Genomic DNA, 21,493 nt, shown 5'->3' on the forward strand with positions numbered 1-21,493 from the left:
CAACGTATTAGCCAAGAAAATCCCAATGCGGACATAAAACCCTATCATGCCAAGTTGTCCCGGACCTCCATCTAGTCATGCCAATCATTCCATCGTGATCCTAGCACTCATTCCACTGTAACCAACTAAGGTCCAGCATGAAGAAACTCTATATCACCTATCACTTTCCATGTCGCCTCAACGACACAATTTGCCTACCATCAAGACTACCAAAAGCTTCCCATCACTTTGCCAGGTATCTAGCTTCGAATTGATCCCAAACTAACCTCAACCTGCCAACTCCATAGTGCATCCCAAACCATCAACATCAGACAACAGCCTCACCATCAACTTGGGCGATGCAAGAACGCAATCACCATTAGGAAAGAGTATGTTAACCACTCTGTTGGTTAACATGGTTTCACCTCCTAACCTACCGTAAGACGCTTTGCCATCTTACCCACACAAGAATGGACACTCAATTGTTAAAAGATGACACTAGAACATATAAAGTCTACAAATTGAGTGTATATAGTTGCGTGAGACTAGTAATATGGACCGGACTATTTTTAAGTTTGGTTGGACAAGTGTGAAAACTAGTCACTTGCATATAAGTCATTTTTTTACAATAAGCAACAGACAAATATTATCGTGCAATAGTTTACTTGTACACTCTCCTTCTTCCCTCTTCTTGCTTGCTTGATGGATGCTTATTTGGATAGGTGTCATTGTAGGCCTCCCTCTGCATTCGCTTCTTATTTTCTCGCTTTTTGTCAAAGAGAACCATCTGAAGGATCATCTTTTCTTGCCTCCATCTAGGTATTAAGAGCTTTCCCTTCACCCCTTCAACAAAGGAGCATTCTGGTGTGACAACATAGTGAGGTTGTGACAGACGAGTTAGTGCACTCACATGGGAAGTTCCATTTGTAGCTCGAAGGCAACACCCAACAACATATGCTTCCTCAAGGCTAAGGTAAGCTCTTGAGTTGAGCAACTAACATGTGCGATATCTTTTCTAACTTGCCATTATGAGACGTAGAGCAGGTGGTTGGACATTGCCCAAAAGTAATAGGGATAAATTTATGTTTAGTCTCTAGAAGACCTTTCATTGCCATAATATGAGACATCATCACACTGGAACTTTGATTGCATAGCTTTCTATGGTGTTTATAATTCCCCAAATCTATTGGTATCTCACCACCCAACATGTTAAGATGTACGCCTACTGCTATGCATAAGCTTAGTGCATAAAATTATGGTGAGGACGATCTTGAAGATGAAGACGATTTAACTTAATTGTTTTCTTATCACTCAGCTTTTTAGTTCTTGTAAAAGCCTTTTTGGACTTTTCAAAGATCCTTGGTGTTGGACTTAGATGAGATTAACACCAATCAAGATAGATAAATATGTTGATGTGAAAATAATTTTACTCCCTAGCTTTTTGTAAATGTGTACTCACATGGTTTTGTGTGCATGCATAGAGCTTACGTCATGCATAAGCTCTCTGCACTCTTCCAAATTTTAATACATTGGTCCAAAAAGTCTCTTTGTGACATGTATGTCCAAAAAGCTAGAGCTCGAACAGTAATGCAAATCCACAATGCATCTTCCAAAAAACTCGGACCCAATTTGCATCAAAAGTTCCACCAAGCAAGTTGGGCTTTCTTTGTAGGCGTAGGGGCCCATCGCTCATGTTTGCACCATATAGAGATCAACCCCAGAAATTGGACAACACAAATTCCACCCACTACAGAATCTGCAGAAAAGACAACACTAGTCCACAATAGAAGGCTAACATGCACACAAGCTTTTCAAGTCCACGGTCACCAATCTGCATCTTTCACATGGGTACTATGTACAAAAGGCCACTACCTAAAAAACACCACCATCATCAATCACTTGCACATGACCAAATTTTCTCTACGTGCTCAACTCGGTTGTTATTCGCTTTTCAAAAAAACTAGAATATGAACAAAAAATGTCTATATGACTTTAGTGCAAGTTTTACGTCGTCCAGCTAGTCCTACAATAGTAAAAAGCCTAAGGCAGATTACAGCTGAAAATGCATTGTATTTTTCAATAATTATCTACATTGTTCTTTGCTTTCTGAACTGGGCAAACCGATTCGCTTTTATGCATGCACATTCTCTACAAAGAACAGCCCAAGTTTAGGCTTGATACCCTGAATGATGATCTTAAAGGCAGCTGATACCGCTGTTCTTTGAACCAGTACAGCCTGCCATTGAGTAGCTGATGTTAAAAAGGGGCACAGGCTGTAATCAAACCCTGACGTGTTGATGTTGCCTTCCTAACATATCGATGTAGTTGGTGAGCATCTTAAAACTCAAACTCTCCATTCGCCTGTCAATTTGAAAAATTACGGCTTAGACTTTCACCTGCATTTGTAGATCTGAGCAATACACTTTTAAACAGCTTTGCCATGCAGAAAATGGTAAAGCCAAAAATCATAATCAAACCAAACGTGCTCAAGAACAAATTAATTTTCTGTCCTCTCCTCACTTTTCTTCTCCTTCTCTCCCCCTCCCCTTCTGTCTCACCCTCAATATTCACCTTTTATCTCCGGTGCTCTCCCACCTCTTTCCACATCCCCTCTTTACTTCCTAATACCACAATGTCTTATCTTTATGGACCTGAGAGAGGCAGAGAAAGAAAGAGGGTTTATTAACCTCTTCAAGAGGCCGAAAAGGCCCGTGAGAGTACTATAGCGAGATATGCATAGAGCATCTTGTATAACCTAAAACAAAGCATAATCTAAGTGAAAAATAGGTCAGTACTATCAAGCATGTCAAGAAGATAGTGATGGATAAAGAGCCACAGTAGGGTCTCAAGACACTGTCCAGTGATGGACATGCAAGCGGATCCAGAGCTCGTGCATCGCCATAAGCTCAAAAATGGTCCTCTGTCCCCAAGGAGGAGAGTATATCTAGGTGTGGCGTTGCATGGAGGGTGGTCTCCTCTGCTAAGCTTTGGGTCTTTCACAAGTTCTATGTGTCGTCACTCAAGGGCATCTAGTCTCCCCTTCTCCTTACCAATGTGTCAAAAATGAATGATTACTCCAAAATATCTCATTTTTTAATTAATACTTCATAATTTTTAACTAATAAATCTAGTACTTAGTTAACTCTTCATCTTATGTGGGCATTTATTCATTTTTGGGCATTTTCTTTTATTCTTTGGATTTATCTTATCCCAACATTTGGATTAATCTTATTGGTCCAGAGGAACCTTAATCCAAAATTTTCAGAAAATCTTGACCCTTAGGCTGCTAAGGTCTTCTAAATCATTTTTAATTAATTCCAATTGCACCTTGGAAAATCTATTTTGATTTTCTGTTTCAGGGAAACATATTTTTGAAGGTACAATCCTTCTTCTTTACTACATAGGTGATACAAACAGTGGATTGACCTGGCTCTCTATGCATGCCCTTATCTCATGCACTTGCATCTCCTCCTCGTCATCTTGCTCTCAACCTCGGGGTGGTTCAATGCTCTTAGAGACATGTATGGGATACGAGATAATCCAAGAAGCTTCATGATCAAGTTATTAGACTAATTCAGGTGACGTAAGGAGTGTCTAACAAAGGTGGTTGTCTGCCTCCTCTATCCCATGCAAAAAGTGTGTCAAACACCTATGGTTCTCAAACTCTATTGACTCACCCAAGAAGACCAAATCCCCTTTCTCAAAAGGCAGTGAAAGCTGCCTCTACTCTCAGAGCATGCTGGGCAAAGGGTGGCATGCTACTCAGTCTTGACCTTAAGCATCACATACTAAGCATAAACAGAAGAATCTGTCTTATGGATGTAGCTCTGTCATATGTCATTCTAATGACTATATCCACTTCTTGCCTTGATAATGAGACGGAAATAGTAATAAAACGTGTTCATTCCCAGCAGTCATACAAAATGTTTTGTATGTTTCAAAAGGGTTTTATTCACTCCAGTTTGCTTACAATGTTAATGAGGGCGCTATTGCGATAACGATCCATAACATCGAATCCAGACCTACAAACATATCTACAACGCACCTCAGGCTCACCTCTCCTAGTCGTGCTGATTTTTCTACAGAATCTTCCCTTGAAGGCCTCCTTCGGCCCTGTTCACTCTACTTGAGGTTGTGGCTTCAATTTTTGGCTTTGTCTCCTTGGGTCTTGTGCACCCTACTTTTGAGGTTGTAGGAACCTTTTTTTTCCAACCTGCCCCAGTTTTCCTTGTCACTTCACAGTGCTTTGCTCTAGGAATCCCGAGTAGAGCCACGTCACTCCCCAAGCAAATACCAAGGTTCTCACTCTGAGAAATGTAAATGCAAATTCTTCCGAAGGATTGACACACCTGTGTAAAGATTCATTTTTTTAGTTTGAAAAGAACCATCCCCAAAGGTCCCGAAGCAGAATTACAACTCTCTTCAACATGGAAGAGAGACAAGAAGGATTAGATGCTGATCAGCCTTATAATGCATATGCTGCTGTGGATACAGAGGATGTATCCAAAAGAGCCAAGATTGATGCAAGCGAGGACATGCAGAGATGAGCCGACATCCCTAGTAGTGACACAAATGGAGCGGTCTCTAGCTACACCCCTCGAATCCAAAGAACCTCTTTGCCCACTGGCCTTGTCCTAAAGCGAGAAAGTATCGAAGCACGGATTTAAAAGCAAGGGGTAAAAAATGCTGCCAAAGCTATTTTACCAATGCATTTTGTCATTTATATCATGTACATCCCTTGTTGGAGGAAGGCCATGAGAACAATCAGCCACATTGGGTATGAGTGGGACAGCCCCTCTTAGAAGGCATTGTGCACATCAGAAATAAGGGGAGAGAAACAAGCGGTGGAGCGAGAGATAGAGCCATTAAAGAGCACTTGAATAAAATATGGACGCTCACTCTTATGTGATGATTGGACTAATGTACAAAAGAGGAATGTGTATAAGACTCTTGCCCTATGCTTGTACTTGCCATTGATGCATTTGTACGATAGACACTAGTCACAAGGGAGACAGACATCTATGCAAAGAAGTTCTAGACATCCGCAAACAAAATATTGTTCAAGTAGGCTATAAGAGGATGAGCTTCGACAGATTGTGTGGACTCCTTGTGCCACTCATACTTATTGGATTGGCAAGATCCTTAACATGTCTCACAGCATGGTGAAGTTTGTGACTAACGCAAAGGTCCTTACTATATATCGGACCAACAATGATCCAGAAATGATAAGGCTTCTAAGACCAAGTTTGCCTACATGTTCATTCTCGTTTAAACTTTAGAGGCTTGTGAGAGTGCCAAGAACTACTCCATGTTGTCTTGTGGGAGTGGATGTTGTGGGAGAATTGTTCGGCCGGTTTAAGCTCTTACCTTCCCCTTAGTACTTGGCAATCCAATTGAGCTCAAGCCTTACTCCAGAGCTCAACTCATGTATCGCTTCCTCCCTTGTACGTTGTTCTCACCCCGCTTTCTCCCACCTATAGTAGCACACCACCCATGTAGGTAGCATCTCCAAACTGCCCTCGCTTCAGATATTTGCATTGAATGGAAGGACCAATACCTTTGTAATTTGAAGCATTATCTATCACTATTGCTATCACATTTTTTGAGCCACCAGCTATTGCAATTACTCTCTTGTACACTTTCTCAATGTATGATGATGTATTTTCCTTTAAAGATGTATCTATTGCTTCAAGAAAAGTAGTGCCTCTAGGATAAATGCACATTACCTTTATCAGGGGCTTTTAATAATACCTCGTCCATCTATATAGTGCAATAGTATAACGAAAAGCAGGAACAAAATCAAACATTGTGCATTTCAAGGCAACCTCAATAGTTTGCTTCACTTTCTCCAAGTATTCCGTGTGCATATTATTATAATTTGGCAGTGTAAATCTTACCTTTACTATGGTCCCCAGGCAGAAAATTATCCTCCTAACCCACGGATTATCCTCCACTGTCAGCTCGCCTCAAAACCTTGCTTCAGAAGCTCTCTGTGTCAGCCAACTGCCCTCTGCTGACACTACTCTATCTCCCTTCTGACTGCTCTATTTACATCAAATCCGTCTGTCCAAAATAGAGTAAACCGACTTCTGCATCAGACTTTCTCTCCTTTCTGTCCCCTGACAACTCTAGAACCTCTGACATCTCCAAACCGACAAGATATTTCACTATAGGCTCTCTGTTGACTTCAGCTGATACACAGCTGCCTCCGAAATCCTCCACGGTTGTATAAAAGATATCTTTCCAATATCTTTTAATAATAGACTCAAAGTGTGTGTAACACAAGGTACCAGTCCGAGACATGTCAGGCACGAGCTACGTAGGTTTTCTTCTAGCCTTAGGTGTCAAGGCTTGTCTCTTAACCCACTTGGAAATAGTCACATGTAGGTCACCTTAGGCTAGGGCATGTGTAGGTCAATCCTAGAAGCATATAGCAGCATGTAAAGAGCATATAGGTATGCACATGGACATGGGCCAACCCATTACATTGATGCATAGCATCATAGACCCCACATATACCATAAACATCATATATCTTCAGTAGGCCAGCATAAAACAGCAACATACAGCAGTCGGCCAGAAGCTGACTCCACACGTGTGAAATGCGCAGCATTTAATGCTGAATTTACTCAGTCATGGGCATTTAAAACTGGCCAACAGCCCCTTTTCAGCACCGACCAGCAGCATATTCACCTATATGAGTAGCCCATTGAACATTGCTAAAATCACATCATTCCACAAGTATTCATTCAAGCAGTCAAGAGAACATGTGTGCTTAAGTTCCCTCAGATTCTTGGAGCATACAAATCAGCCTCAAGCACTCCGTGTTTCAGTCCAAGGCAGCATAGAAGATCCTCTCATCTTCAGCCAGCATATGTGCATATCCTCAGCAGTTCTAGATTTGCGTAAGTGACTTCATAGAGTCTTCTACAGTGCAAATGGTTCACCATAGAAGATCCTCTCATCTTCAATCAGCATATGTGCATATCCTCAGTAGTTCTGGATTTGCATAGGTGGCTTCATAGAGTCTTCTACATTGCTATTGGTTCAGCATATGGTTCAACTTGCGTTCGGTCTTTCTCGTCCTTGCATTTGGCAGTCCACAGTCATCATTCACATCATTGTCCAAAATTCTCCAAAGTAATACAAGAAAATACACCTGCTTGTTGCAAGTTTGGGAAGGGTTTTTTTTTTTTGCACGGGGAAGGGGCAGAGGATAGTGGGTAATCGGGACCCAATCTGGTGTCAACTCTCATCTTGTCTCTCGACTCTTCCCTCTTAAAGTAAAGTGGATTGCATAAACTCAAAGGTTTAAAGAAGGCTTTGTTGCGTGTTATGACAGTCAACCTATTGCTTGCAATATTGGTATCAGAGCTGCAAGTTGTGACCCAGCTTAGCTATCCAAAAGTGAGAGCATCCCATGGATGGCAAAATTGCGGTCATGAAAAACCACCCAAGCCTCCATGATGTTAGAACAGATTTCTTCAAAAAGCTACAAGAAGACATGGAAGCAGAATCAAGATATGACAAGTAAGCCCAAGCACATCAAGCCTAGCTCAAACCCCAACAACAATCATCCACCACCCTCATCATCCCAACTGGGGAAGAATAGCAAGGATACAAAGAAAGATTCCCGGAGCACCTCACGGAGTCACGAGACAAAAAAGATAGGGAATACAAACCTAAGAAAACACTTAAGGAAAAGCCCACAGAGGGCATTACTAGTGGATATCTCCAACTAGGCGAAAAAACGCCGTACCAAGGAAAGAACTGATGTTTCTTCCGCCACACCATGGAGGCATGGTAAGAAAGATTGTAGCAAGAGCTGCACAAGCTTCCAAGACATCTCCCTCCATAGTAGCCACCGCTACAGTTTCATCCACACCCCCAACATCGACCATTAATGTCGTAAAACTGTTACGTGCTTTAAACTCGGTATAAAAATTGGCATCTAACGATAAGCAGGAGGGAAGGTTGAGGGGTAAAAGAAAGCCTTCATCCATGCTTATGGCACAGGGAAGGAACAACAGTTTATTGTCCTCTTTGATATGGGCAGCTCTGAGGATGCCATTTCTCCTCAATTGGCTAAGAAAATGAGTTGTACATATCCCATCTTCTGGACGTAGATTGGTTCACACCTAGTCTTTGTACACATATTTTCCATAAGGCTCGGTAATTTGAATTCAAGGTTCAAAAGGCCACATTTCAGTGGGACCTCATTGTCTCACCTCTTTTGAGGTGTGATATGATTATCGACATTCAATGGTTTAGGAAAAATGCGCCCATTCCCGATTGCAGACAAGACACTTTCACAATTGTTGATGGTTTTCCTAAGCTTGTCCTAATTCACAAGGGATAGGAGCATTCACGGCATTCCGAGAAATAGGTCATTCCAAGACCTTTCGAACCTTATCTAGATCTATCTGCACACCATCGACCGAGATAATGTGACCCAAGTATAAGAGTTCCTACTTGAAGAAGTCACACTTAGACTCCTTTGTGTACAGCTCCTCTCGTCTAAGAATCTCTAAGACGATCCTGAGACGTTGTATGTGCTCTTCCAATGACCTAATATAAACTAGTGTGTCATCCAAGAAGACAACAATCCACTTTTCCAGATACGAACGGAACAAATCGTTCATCATCTGTTGGAAAGTAGCATGGTTAACCCAAATGGTAAGACCAAAAACTCATAGTAGCCATAGCATGTCCGAAACGCAATCTTAAGCACGTCCTCAAGTTTAATCCTTATTTGAAGATAGCCTGACGGTAGATCAACCTTGGTGAAATACTTACCACCCTGAAGATGATCTACTAGGTCATCCATTTTCGGCAAAGGATACTTGTTCTTGACAGTTAGTTTGTTCAAACCTTTGTAATCTACAGAAAAGCGCATACTACCATCTATCTTCCGTGACAAACGAACATTACCACCCCACAAAGCCTTACTAGCATAGTTGGCAAGGGTTTTTTTCAAGGCATTTCATGAACGTTTCTTTCAAAGCCCATACGTTTCAAAAACATTTCATACAGAAAGGGGAGGGAGAGGTACATGCCCCAAAATTTATATATAAGCTTATAATACATAAAAAATATGTTGCCTTGCCTGCAAAACAATATTAAACATGCATCATTTACACATTAAAACATGTTTACAAGTTGAAACTAAAGAATCTAAGTGACCCAGTTACACTGGACACCCAGCTAACCAATTGGCATAAATAAACTAGTAACATCAAGAATCAAGATCCGGAATCCATCATCAATAATGGCAACTGTTTAAAACTCAAGAAACAATATATAAAGCAACCTGCAGGCAAGAGTGACATAGTCCACTGAGCACTCAAAAGTAATCACAAAAAGTCTAAATCCTGAGCTGATACAGAAAAAAAGAAAACTGAAGTCTAAAAATACACAGAGTAAAGCATGTTGATAGATGCATGACAAACTAGAGGAGCAAGATAGCCCCAAAGACTTGAGTCCGCAATCTCAAGTGTTACAACCTTTACGTGTGGCAACACGTGTGACGCGTACATTATTACGTGGGATTTACATCCAGTAATGCGTCGAACATGCAAACGTTGTGTGGGTAAACCAATGGCAGCATACTATTGCACATCATCGCTTATAATAAAAAGTGTGAACAGGTAACGTTCGTGGGTGACGGTTGTAGGCCAAAGACCCAATGATGTGTGGCATGGGGTACCAACGGAGACAGGAGACGCGTGAGTATGGTGTGTGGCGAGTAAGGTACACACTAGACGCCCAGGGGTCACTGGTATATATAATGGTTGGGTGGTTAAAAAATGGTATGCCAAGCTAGGTTTATTTTGGCTATTCTTGAGTTTATCTTCTTCTCTCTCACGTTTTTTGCATGAGACTAGATACAAAGACCTTGCTTGCCTCGCATGGAGATCTTACATTTAGTATCAGAGCCTAGTCCTTGTCTTGGCTATGTGGGAAAGCTTTGCAGCAGTTTAGAGTTTCTCTTGAGCTTGCAGAAAGGAGGAGAAGACATCGCTGATGTCACCATTTGGCCACCCAATTGGTACACCCGTGCTTTCTCATCATGTATGTACATTCGACTAGTGTCCATGGCAGTTGTATATGCCGAGGATTGATGCCACTCATGTGATATTGTGGAATTGGCTTTCCGTTGAGACTTGTGCCTCTGTGTACATGCCCGGGAATCATAGTCACATAGAAACGCGTTTCTGGGCTGAGAAACTCCGAAAACCCGAAACGGCCGAAATGCTAGAAACACATTTCAAAAACGGGGATTTTTTTAGTTTCTTAAAAAAAAATATCTTTTTTCTTATGTTGGGCTCTCTCTCTCTCTCTCTCTCTCTCTCGATTATCCGAGCCGAGATGGGAGCACCACCGATCGTAGTAGAGGCTCTTGCCAGATCAGTGTCATTCATTCATAGCACCTGGGAGTTCCCCGGCACCGGTATGCACGACTTGCTTTAGAGTCCTCTCATCAGCTAGCCATGGAGGGAGACACTTCATGTTGGTATGCGCAGATAGCATCGTGGTTTGAGCTCCACGGGTTCAGCTTAGACAGACTTCCACCCTTCCAGTACTCTCTAGAGGCACCCTCTCTCACCTTGACACATTCTGAGATTAGTAGAGTCATCAAACAGGACCTCATTCAGCTCGACACTAGGAGGACATGGCTAGAGCCCTCACAGGAGTTAGGAACGAAGATGACTTTCTATAGGGACCATCTTCTCCGCACCACTGAGGATAGCTTTATACTTAGACCGAGCTACATGGATACCCATCTGTCTCATAGATTGAGGTGCGCCATTGGGCAGATCCGCACCTCTTCACATCAATTAGAGATAGAGACACGCAAATTTAGAGACATACCTCCAGGGGACAGGATATGTCAGATTTGTTGGATAGAGCCAGAGACGGAGGAGCACTACATCTGTCGCTGCACAGCATATTATGAGATTCGAGGGCGCTACCATTGCCTTTTCAGAGAGGGATTTGGACCTCTGTCTAGAGTCATGGACTATTGTGATCAGCGATGCTTGGGTTTTTATCTCCTGGAGATCCACAGGCTCAGAGAGTCCATTATGAGGAGCAGACGCCCGACTGGCAGGGAGTCCACACAAAGACAAATTACTGACTTCTTTAGAGGGACTACCCGAGAGGACACACAGCCGATAGCCCAACAATGGGCACCCCGTGGGACTCTAGTTGAGAGAGCTATCCAGTTGGGCAGATCCAGACGCCCGAGGGTTCGCGGATCCTTACATCAGAGACGGTGCCTACGTCGGAGGATTCAGAGCATCATTGCGAGGCATCGGGCTCATCCGACCAAGCATCTCACTATGGCAGATATCCAGGCCATCCGGCAAAGACCCATGCTAGAGCTCCTGGGATGATTACCACTCCAGCCATATACTGTTGTACTCACTGTCACTTTTGTACTCCCCCATATTCATGTATCCATGTACTCATGTACCCCATTTCGACTAGTAGCATTAACTTCCCACTCTCCCTAGTTGCTGCTTCCGGATGCTCCCTACTGATGTATTGTAGGGCTAGATACTTACCTTTAGTCCTTTCTTTTCTTTTCCAGATAGTGTATCAGATGTCAGAGCGGGAGGGTGACAGAGGAGCACCGCTAGCAGGGACATGGATTCCGCTGTTATTGTATGCTAATGATATTGTGTTGATCTCAGATTCTCCAGAGGGGATGCAGCGTCATTTGGATGCATTGCACACGTTTGCACACGACAGTGGATTGTCTGTTAACCTTGGTAAAACCAAGGTGATGGTGTTTAACACCACAGCACAGTGGGTTAGAAGGTCAATACCCACCTTTACATATGGTCAGGAGACAGTGGAGTATACAGATGCATATACTTACCTTGGTGTGGTGGCCCACTATTTTCCTTGAGGAGAGCAGCGGAGACCAGATTGACAAGAGCTTATGTAGCATTGGGGAGACTAGAGAGGATGTGTTCGCAGGTTCAGTTTCAGGAACCTCGAACAAAGCTCTGGCTCTTTGACACTTTGGTCACTTCAGCCATGCTGTATGGAGTGGAGATATGGGGACCCTCAGTGGATCACCACAGTCGAGCTGGTAGCACTGATGGATGGAGATGTATGGAGAAGCCCTTGGTTTCTATGATTTCCCGGATGATTAGGGCCAAGGCCTCCGTACCACATGATATTATCCGTGCAGAGATGGTTGCCCCCCCATTGGTAGTAGAGGCCCTCACTCGATCAGTCTCCTTTATACATTGCACTTGGGCTCTCCCTAGAGACAGATATGCTCGCTTAGCCCTGGAGTCTTCACGACAGTTGGCATCACAGGGAGACGGATCATGTTGGTATGCACAGATGACAGCTTCGTTCCAGTTGCATGGCTTTAGTATGGACAGGCTACCTCCATTTCAGTACTCCCCGGATGCACCCTCCCTCTCTCTCACATGGGCAGAGATTACCAGACTTATCAGGCAGGACTTGACTCAGCTGGACACTAAGAGGACATGGATACAGCCGACACACGAGCTTGGTACGAAGATGGCTTTCTATAGAGAGCATCTTCTCCAGCTCACGGAGAATGGGTTTGTGATTAGACCCAGCTACATGGATACTCATCTTTCTCATGGTGTACAGTGTGCTATTGGTCAGATGCGCACATCCTCACACCAACTAGAGATTGAGACTGGCATATTCAGAGGAGTACCAGCTGAGGCCAGGATTTGTCAGTTGTGCCAGATGAAGCCAGAGACAGAGTTACATTACACATGTCACTGTCCAGTATATTATGAGATACGAGGCCGTTTTCACTGCCTGTTCAGAGAGGGCTTCGGACCACTTTCCAAAGTCATAAGATACCAGGATCAGAGATGCCTCGGATTATACTTGCTGGAGCTGCGTAGACATAAAGAGGGTCTCTTGAGAGGGAGGGGATCAAAGAAGGAGAGACACCTACAGAGGCAGATTGCACACTTCTTTCGACCAGAGATTGAGCAGTCAAGCCAGCAGGCATTGCAGCTAGCCCCAGAGTATAGCCGCACCAGAGGTACACTGATTGATCGGGCTATAGAGCTAGGGCGGTCCAGGCGCCCCAAGATGAGAGGCCCATCTCGACACCGGCGGAGACTACAACAGAGGATCAGGACCATACTAGCACGGCATGGGAGACGTCAAGTCAGAGTACTCACCATGGAGGACATTGAGGATATCCGCCATCGACCGATGAGAGACATCTTTGGATAGTGATGTATATGATGCTTACCTTTGTTGCTGGAGTTTTCCTTCCCGTCGTTATCCATTAGTAGCTCCTAGTACCTTACTTTTCCTCATAGTTGTTGTTTTAGTTTCAGTTAGTTGTTTAGTTGTTTTAGCTTTTCTTACACAGACATTGTATCAGATCCACCAATTGTTGTAACCTTTTTGGTCTCATAGGTCATTTTGGCCTTTTAAAGACGTTAATATATCATTTCATTCCATCATCTCTCTCTCTCTCTCTCTCTCTCTCTCTCTCTCTCTCTCTCTCAGATTCCCGCTGCCTGCTGCGCCCCCCCCCCTCCCGCCGCCTACCTACACCCCCCTTCGCTCTCTCTCCCGCTGCCTGTCCTTCACCCCTCCCTCCTGCTGCCTGCCTGCGCCCCCCCCCCCTCATGTTGCCTGCCCTTCGCTCTCTCTGCCCCCCCCCCCGTCTCTCTCTCCTGCCTTTATCTCCCTCCCCTCCACCCCGCCTGTGCGCCCTCTTGCCCGCCTGCACCCCGCCCTTTGTCCCCTCCATCTCTCTCTCTCTCCCCTCTCTCTCTCTCTCTCTCTCTCTCTCTCTCTCTCTTCCTTCATCCTCATTTTTCTGCCCCCCCCCCCCCTCCTTGCCTGTGAAGCCCGATCACCATCCCTAGGGCCCTAATGAGGACTTGAACCCCCCACCCTATTTCATCCCACCCTATTTCATCTCACCATTTCTTCTCTTTCTCTCCCACATATTTACCTGCTCCTTTCAAACATTCCCTCCCTCTACAATGGGAGGGTCTGTAGATGACAAAATCAGCCAGCTTGATCATATCCTTAGGGATCTTATCAAGGACCAGAAGAAGACATTGGACAGCACCATCACCGCCATCAAGAAGGACTTATTGACGCGCATGGGAAAGCTGGAGGCCAAAGCGGAAATATGGAAGGAAGAGAAGCTTACCATGCAAGAGGAGTGGGAGAAGGAAAAGCTCGCCATGCAGAAGGAAATCAACCTTTTGAAGAGCGAAGTGGCATCCTTACGCGATCGTCCACGAGAGGAAGGAGAGACTCTCGAGGTGGACAAAGAGGCAATCAAAGAAGAGATCACCAAAACCCTCACCCACACAATCGAGGGGAAAATGGAGGCGGCCCGCGAAGGATGGGTAGAAGTGATGAAGAAGAACATCAAAAAGGAGGTGCAAGAAGATATACAAGTGATGAAGAAGAACATCAAGGAGGAGGTACAAGAAGATGTACACATGATGCAGTCTACTCTTGATGAAGAGAAGATGCGACGGATCCGGCGCCTAAACATCTGAGTCACAGGGATACCAGAGAGCACTGCCTCCATGCCCGAGATTGACGGGCGGAACCTATGTACCAAGCTGGGACTAAAGGAGGATGAGCCACTCCCATTCACTAGAGTATGGAGGACAACCCCAAAGGACTCCACCAAAGGCAAGGCCTTAGTGCTACAGTTCCCGGACGAGGAGAGTAGGATGAGCTTTATGAGAATACGGGCTATCTTGAGGAGCTTGCCAGGGGACCCCATCTACTTCGATGATGACCTCACATGGATGCAGCTGGAGCACAGAAGATTATGCATGCCGAAGATCAAGGCGGCACACAAAGAAGGGAAGAAGGCACATTATAGGGATGGTCACATCTACATTGATGGGAAGAGGGTCGAATAGCGCCATCTGGCCTATGAGACACGGAGGAAACAACATGAAGACAAAGAGATACACATAGCAGTCTGGAACTGTAATGGAGTCCTATGGACACATCCAGGGAGACTTGAGGAGGTGATGGAGGGCCGGGATATCATCTTGATGACAGAGACACATGAGAGCCCGGAGAGGGGCTTACCATAGGTTGAGGGTTATCAGTGGGAGTCAGCTCACTGACTGGGGATGAGACAGGCCACCTCCCGAGGTTCAGGAGGTATTGCAGTGCATTTCAGACATGGGTTACATGAGCATGTTCGAGTCGTAGCACGAGACTCGGAGGCGAGATACATGTGGATTAGCTTACGCCTCTCAGAGACTGTGGTAAAGGTTTCGGAGCACGGCGGGAAACGGAGTTTCGGCCTTTCGGCCTTCGGGAAGAAACGGGGAAACGGAGTTTCGGTTTTAGGGTTTAATACATACATATATAATTAATAAAAACATTACAAAAGCTTGAAAAATACATCTTTGCTCAAGTTCAATGTCAAAGACTCAAATGATAGATCAAAATTCAGAAATGACAACTGTAGGCTCAAGGCTCAAGCCTCAAAAGAGTCAATATAAAACAAGATCCATCATCCATCATCCATCATCCATAATCCATATGTATAGACTATAGTAAATACAAAACATGATCAAAAAATATCCATGTGGTTGGCAGGCTGGCAGCAGCTGTTGGCATGACAAAATCCTAGAGCTAAGTGCTCCAAAAATCACTCATCAAGATCATCCATGGAGGAGTCATCCTCCGACTCATGAGAGTCAGGCTCAGATGAAGAAATGGTAGGATCATGGTCCTCTGCCTCTACTGAAGTGGAAGCGATGGATCCCCCCCTCTGCCTCTGAGAATGGGTGGTGCAGCGGGTGTTGTGGCTCGGCACTGTCAGCTCCTCATAAAGCAAGGTGTACATATCACGCTCATTCCGTGGGGGATCTCTGGGATGAACCTCTCCCTCCTGATGTCGATCTTATCCACATTCACCTGCGAAGGCTCCGGATGTCGGGCATTCCTCTCAAGGAGCTGGAGGTTGCAATGACAAAACACCAACCGCTCTAGCTGAGCGGTACTCAGCCTATTCCTCTTTCTTTCTTTCTTTCTTTCTAGCTGAGCGGTACTCAGCCTATTCCTCTTCTTTGTATGGAAGAGGGCCCAAGTGCTCCAATTCCTCTCACATGGACCCGAACTACAATCCTGTGAGAGCACTCGAATGGCGATGCGTTTCTGTTATTGAAATGCACATACAATTAGAAATTAGAACTAAGTGGAAACAAGAAAGATGCACATTGTACAGTGTACTATGTAAACTGTAGTTAAGGGTAGTGAATTACCAGCGTGGGAGCACAATTTCCATACTTCTCCCACCATGAGACAGGCTGTAGCTGAGTCTCTCGAAGCTTTGCAGTCTCTCGACCAAAGCTCCCTGTCTGGTTGCGAAAGGCCAAGAGATCATCCTCTATACATTTCAGCATGTGCACATTACTAGATGTCAAGTTCCTGATGTATGTCATGAAGCCTTCTTCTAGCTCCTCGTTCTCGTATTGCTCCTCATCTCACCACAAAGGATGCAATACATGTGCTACTGCATGAATCGGCCTGTGAAACCAATCCGATTCCACACAGCCTTGATTTCATCAACCCTTTAGAGATCAAACCATAAGATAAAAAAGGACAAAAAACAAGAGTCGAGAGTCGAGACCAATGTAAAGACTCAAGAGTAAAATAAAGATAAGAAGTAAAGCAAGGGTAGCCATGACTGAGGAGACTTACTGCTCTGCTCTCAAGTAGTCTTACTTGTTGAGAGCCTCCCCAATCTTGTCCATGTACTCGTATAAAAGGCCTAGAGTATTGCCCTCCATATCTGTAATGTGTAACACTGTGTAGATGGGGTTGAGAGTTTTGATCAACCCCTCAACCTCTACCCACCACTCCTCTCTCATGACATCACGCACAAAAGCTCTTGCCTTGGGGCTCTCTCTCTCATCCCACTCTAGCCATTCATTTGAGTAGACAGTGCGTACCAACTCTCTGCGGACTCGCAGGAGTCTCTCAAGCACAATGAACATGTATGCAAATCTGGTGGCTGCAGGCTGCAATAGCTCAAGAGTGCTGTAGGCCCGATACATGCTCAAGACTTTTGGCCTCTTCTTCACAAACTTCACCATGCTTCGTGCGGTGCGAAAGATGGCTTCAACCCATTGTATTTGACCTATGTCCTCAATCAATAAGTCGAGGCTATGTGATGCACAAGGGGTCCACACAATGGCTGGAAATTCATCCTCTAGCATAGAGCCCATAGACTTACAATTACTTCCATTATCTGTCACCACCTGCACAACATTCTCAGGCCCAACTTGCACTATAGCCTCCCTTATATGTGTCCAAATAAATGCACCTGTAACTGTGAGACCTGGGAGGGAGGCATCAATGGCTTTCAAAAACATAGTGCCTTTGCAACATGACACCAAAACATTGTATACATTTCTCCTGCGTACATCTGACCACCCATCACACAATACAGTGCAGCCATACTTTTTCCATGTTTCCTTCAAGGGCTGTAGCTGCACTTCTATGCATGATTTTTCCCGCTTTAGCTCTCGTGTCCGCAGAGCCTCAGATGTAGGGCCATCCCACTCGCATCCAATGCGGCTGATGGCCCTCATGGTCTTCCTCCATTGATTTGTCTTGGCCACATGAAAGGGAATGGCACACCGTATGAACATCCGGGTGAGCTCCCTAGTTGCCTCTGCAATTGCTTGCTTTTGAAATCCTGCTTAGATGCTAGCCCTTCGTACAGTATTTATTGGAGGGGTGTCTTGTGAATGTGATGCATCACCTGGCAAAGAAGTCCTCCTTGCATGCACACCTGACACTGAGGTAGAGGAGAAATCTGATCCTGTGTCTCTGCCTCTTGCCCTCTTTGCTGCTGCTGCTTGACTTGAACCAGCTTCATGCTCTTGACCACCCATTGCTGTAGATACTTCCTCTTCGGGAATGGCCAAACGCTTTCGCCTCCACATTTCAAGGCTTTTCCGAACATCTAGAGGAACAGAGGGGCATGGCCCTACATCTTTGTTTGGAACATGAGCAAGATGGTCCTTCACACGGGTGACACTCCCCGTTTTGACCAACCCACAATATTTACATCTCCATTTCCTGGAGCCACCAGATCCTGCATAACCCCCCACTTGCTCCACATGCTGCCAAAAAGGATCCAGAGTCCGAGCCATGTTACTTAACTTACTTGTGCAGTTCGAGGTCGGAAGACTCGGAGAGATTCGAGAAGTGGAGGCTGTTTTTCTGGTCCTGCAGGCTGCGAGCAAGGTGCGACTCCTTCTTGCTTGGTAGAGCTTAGATGGCAAAGGTGGAGGCCCCAAGTAGAGAGGTAGAGGGTGTGGTAGAGGGCTGATGTGGAGGTAGAGGGGTAGAGGGCAAGGTAGATGGGTAGAGCAGCTCCAAACAGGCGGCGGAAACAAGTGCGCAAAATGCTGGCGAAAGAGAGCACGTGGGTTTCTAAACCCTGGAAAAATAACACCTTGGAAACGCCGTTTCTGGAAACGGAAACGTTTCCGAAACGTTTCCACGTTTCGATGGGCCAGAAACGGCGTTTCTGGAAACTATGGCTCGCGGGGAGATCTTCCAGAGACAGGCAGGCAGGAGGATGCATACTCTCACCCGCCGTAAGCGGCGAGCTTATGAGGAGGCTCAGTACTGGGACACATATCACATGCTCATGAGCAAAGATGTTGCTGCTGCTTGGAGGAGACTCAGAGAGCCCCCTATACCACAGCCCACAGAGCCATGCTCCACAGTCTCCACCTTCTTCACCCCACCTATGGTTAGGAGGGCCATATGCTGACTCCAACATGGACGGGCGACATATCATACATGATTACACGGAGAGCATCTCATCTATGCTATTGATACATTGGCACCATTTCTTGCTCGTCTCTTCAACAGAGCTCTGTCAGAGGGGTTTCCGGCTGAGTGGACGATGCACACTATTGTGCCGATCCATAAAGCGGGAGATGTACTAGACCCCGGGAACTACAGGACCATCATGATTGGCCATATATTGGCGAAACTATACGGGGCAGTTTTGGAGGCAGAGCTGAGCACTCATGCAGAGGATGGGGGATTGAAAGCAGCAGGCCAGACAGGCTTCCGACGAGCCTTCTCGACCATCAACCACATTTTTACATTGAGGTGCCTGATTGATCAGGCCAAGGCACGGAGGCAACGGCTCTATTGTTGCTTTGTGGATTTCCGCAAGGCATTTGATACTGTGCCCAGAGAGCGCCTCTTTCGGCGACTACAGACACTAGGCATATCCTCAGACATGATGTGGGGCATATACAGGTTATATGAGCAGGTCTTTGGGAGAGTCCGATGCCCAGGAGGCTTGTCCGACACAGTTGCTAGCACCATTGGTGTGAAGCAGGGGTGCCCGCTCTCCCCCACGCTCTTTGGGCTCTATATTGATGAGGTGGTCGATTACATCACACAGGGAGGAGGCTGTGGTGTTGAGCTATCAGGTATTATTGTCCATGTTATGCTTTATGCTGATGACATCGTCTTGGTATCCGACACGCAGGTTGGGCTTCAAAGACACCTTGTGGCTCTTGATGACTTCTGCGCACAGCAGGGTCTCACAGTGAACCTTGGGAAAACCAAGGTTATGATCTTCCACACCTCACCCGCAGTCAGGAGCCACACTACTCTCACATTAGCAGGAGGGCGGGTCGAGGTGGTGAGCTCTAATGTTTACCTTGGTTTGGGCACCAGGGCTTGCAGCCTCCACATGGGTACAGCTGGAGAGACCACAGATCTTGATGCTGTCGAGGATGATACGCAGCAAACCATCCGTCCCGCACGACATTGTTCGAGCTGAGTTTGCTGCACCACCTATGCCAGTGGAGGCATTGTTCCAAACAATCTCCTTTATATATATGATGAGGGAGATGCCCACGGAGAGATTATCCCGCCGAGCTTTTGAGGCATCCAGACGGCTGGCCGAGGCTGGACACACTGGATCTTGGTATGCACAGATGCTACAGTGGTTCTCACATCATGGGATAGACATTGAGCGGATGCCACCTTTTCAGTATGATCACTCTGCTCCACAGGGTTATCTCTCTCTCAATGAGAGGAACAGAGTGATGAGACAGGAGATATGGCAGTGCTACATACAGGTGACATGGACAGCACCAGAGAGCCCACTACCACCGAAGATGCTGTATTACAGAGACCACTTTATGAGCATCTCAGGGGATGGGTTTATACAGCGATCATAGCAGCCAGGTACGGGACGGGACGTATAATACGGCAAAGTATAATACGTGTATAATACGTCGTTTTTATCAAGCCAAAATAAAAAACACCATTTTTTTAATAATAAAAAACGTGTATATATATATATATATATATATATATATATATATATATATATATATATATATATATATATATATAATGTATGCACACACACACACACACACACACACACACACACATATATATATATACACACACACACACACATACATATACATACATACATACATACATACATACATACATACATACATATATATATACATATACATATATACATACATATACATATATACATATATATATATATATATACATACATACATACATACATACATATATATATACATACATACATATATATATATATATATATATATATATATATATATATATATATATATATATGTGCGCGTGTGTGTGTGTGTACATACATATATGTACACACTTTTTTTTTGTGGAATCATAAGTATATTAGATTTACAAGATGACTATCCAAAGTAGATAGTCCCAAAGTACATCAACTAAAGATGTCAATATAAGACAAATATACATCATGATCTATTTGGTCAACCTGCATGCAATCGAAGAAAGATTGATGGAGGGAGTACCGAAAGAAAGCAAATGCAGAAAAAGCCGCATCACCGAAAACTCCATGGTTGCAAACTTTCCATAGTGTCCATAAAGCCCAGTAGCGCACCCATGAGAAGAACAGAGTGAACTCTGGTCTGGGCAAATGAAGACCAAATAGCCAGAAAAACTTTCCAAATATCATATTTGGAAATCTAGCCCGCAGAAGCTGGATGAGAGGAAGAAAAAACTGACGACAAGAAGGACAGCTCCAAAAAATATGAATGACTGTCTCCCTGGAAGCAGAGCATCTATGGCAAGTGGATGAGGATATATGTCTGCGTGCCAGAAACTGTCCTGAGGGAATAACAGCCAAAAGAATGCGCCACAAAAAGAGCTGCTGTCGAAGAGGAAGCTTCAACTGCCAAAGAGATCGCAATCGTCTTTTCCACCACCAAGATGACCGATGCATATGCCAGAAGAGATTTGCCCGTTCAGAAACCCAAGGCAATGGCAACAAATGTTTATACAGACCAGCAACTGTAATATCAGATAGCCTCAAGGGATGGCATGAAGAATCAAAAGAGGAGATAGTCCAATCCTGCAGGCGATCTCGAATTTCCAACAGTGGAATCGGCAAAAAAGACTGAAGCATCTGAAT

General features: G+C 44.8%; 2 protein-coding genes across 3 annotated transcripts in view; both read right to left on the minus strand.

Annotated features, from left to right (window-relative positions):
* Nucleotides 1–1,386: 1,386 nt before the first annotated feature.
* LOC147606773 (transcription initiation factor IIA large subunit-like) overlaps nucleotides 1,387–21,493 on the minus strand; it is a 76,235-nt gene continuing 56,128 nt past the window's right edge. Inside the window, exons 11-12 of one of the 2 annotated variants that reach the window (XR_015264818.1) lie at nucleotides 2,161–2,340; nucleotides 1,387–1,851 (exon numbers count right to left, since the gene is read on the minus strand). Coding sequence is in view for 1 of the 2 variants with exons in the window: in XM_086790974.1 (XP_086647100.1) it covers nucleotides 2,317–2,340 (24 nt within the window). In the remaining variant the exon portion in view is untranslated. Of the gene's footprint in view, nucleotides 1,852–1,904; nucleotides 2,341–21,493 lie in introns of those variants that run through there. The other variant, XM_086790974.1, reaches the window with a different exon arrangement.
* Nucleotides 14,497–17,165, minus strand: LOC147606774 (uncharacterized). The gene is made up of 2 exons (XM_086791421.1): nucleotides 16,260–17,165; nucleotides 14,497–16,152 (listed from the first exon to the last, which is right to left on the minus strand). The coding sequence occupies exons 1-2, from the start codon at nucleotides 16,437–16,439 to the stop codon at nucleotides 15,814–15,816; spliced, it is 519 nt and encodes a 172-aa protein (XP_086647547.1). The 5' UTR covers nucleotides 16,440–17,165; the 3' UTR covers nucleotides 14,497–15,813.

Source organism: Cibotium barometz, chromosome 56, assembly GCF_041138505.1.
Source record: "Cibotium barometz isolate CiBa-2024 chromosome 56, ASM4113850v1, whole genome shotgun sequence".
NCBI classification, from domain to species: domain Eukaryota; kingdom Viridiplantae; phylum Streptophyta; class Polypodiopsida; order Cyatheales; family Cibotiaceae; genus Cibotium; species Cibotium barometz.

What these genes read in the sequence shown, in the direction of transcription:
- LOC147606774 (XM_086791421.1), bottom strand. Translation starts at nt 16,439, where the DNA reads ATGACATACATCAGGAACTTGACATCTAGTAATGTGCACATGCTGAAA. An exon ending in GAAATTGTGCTCCCACGCTG is followed by an intron (nt 16,153 to 16,259) that starts GTAATTCACTAC and finishes TTTCAATAACAG; the next exon opens with AAACGCATCGCCATTCGAGT.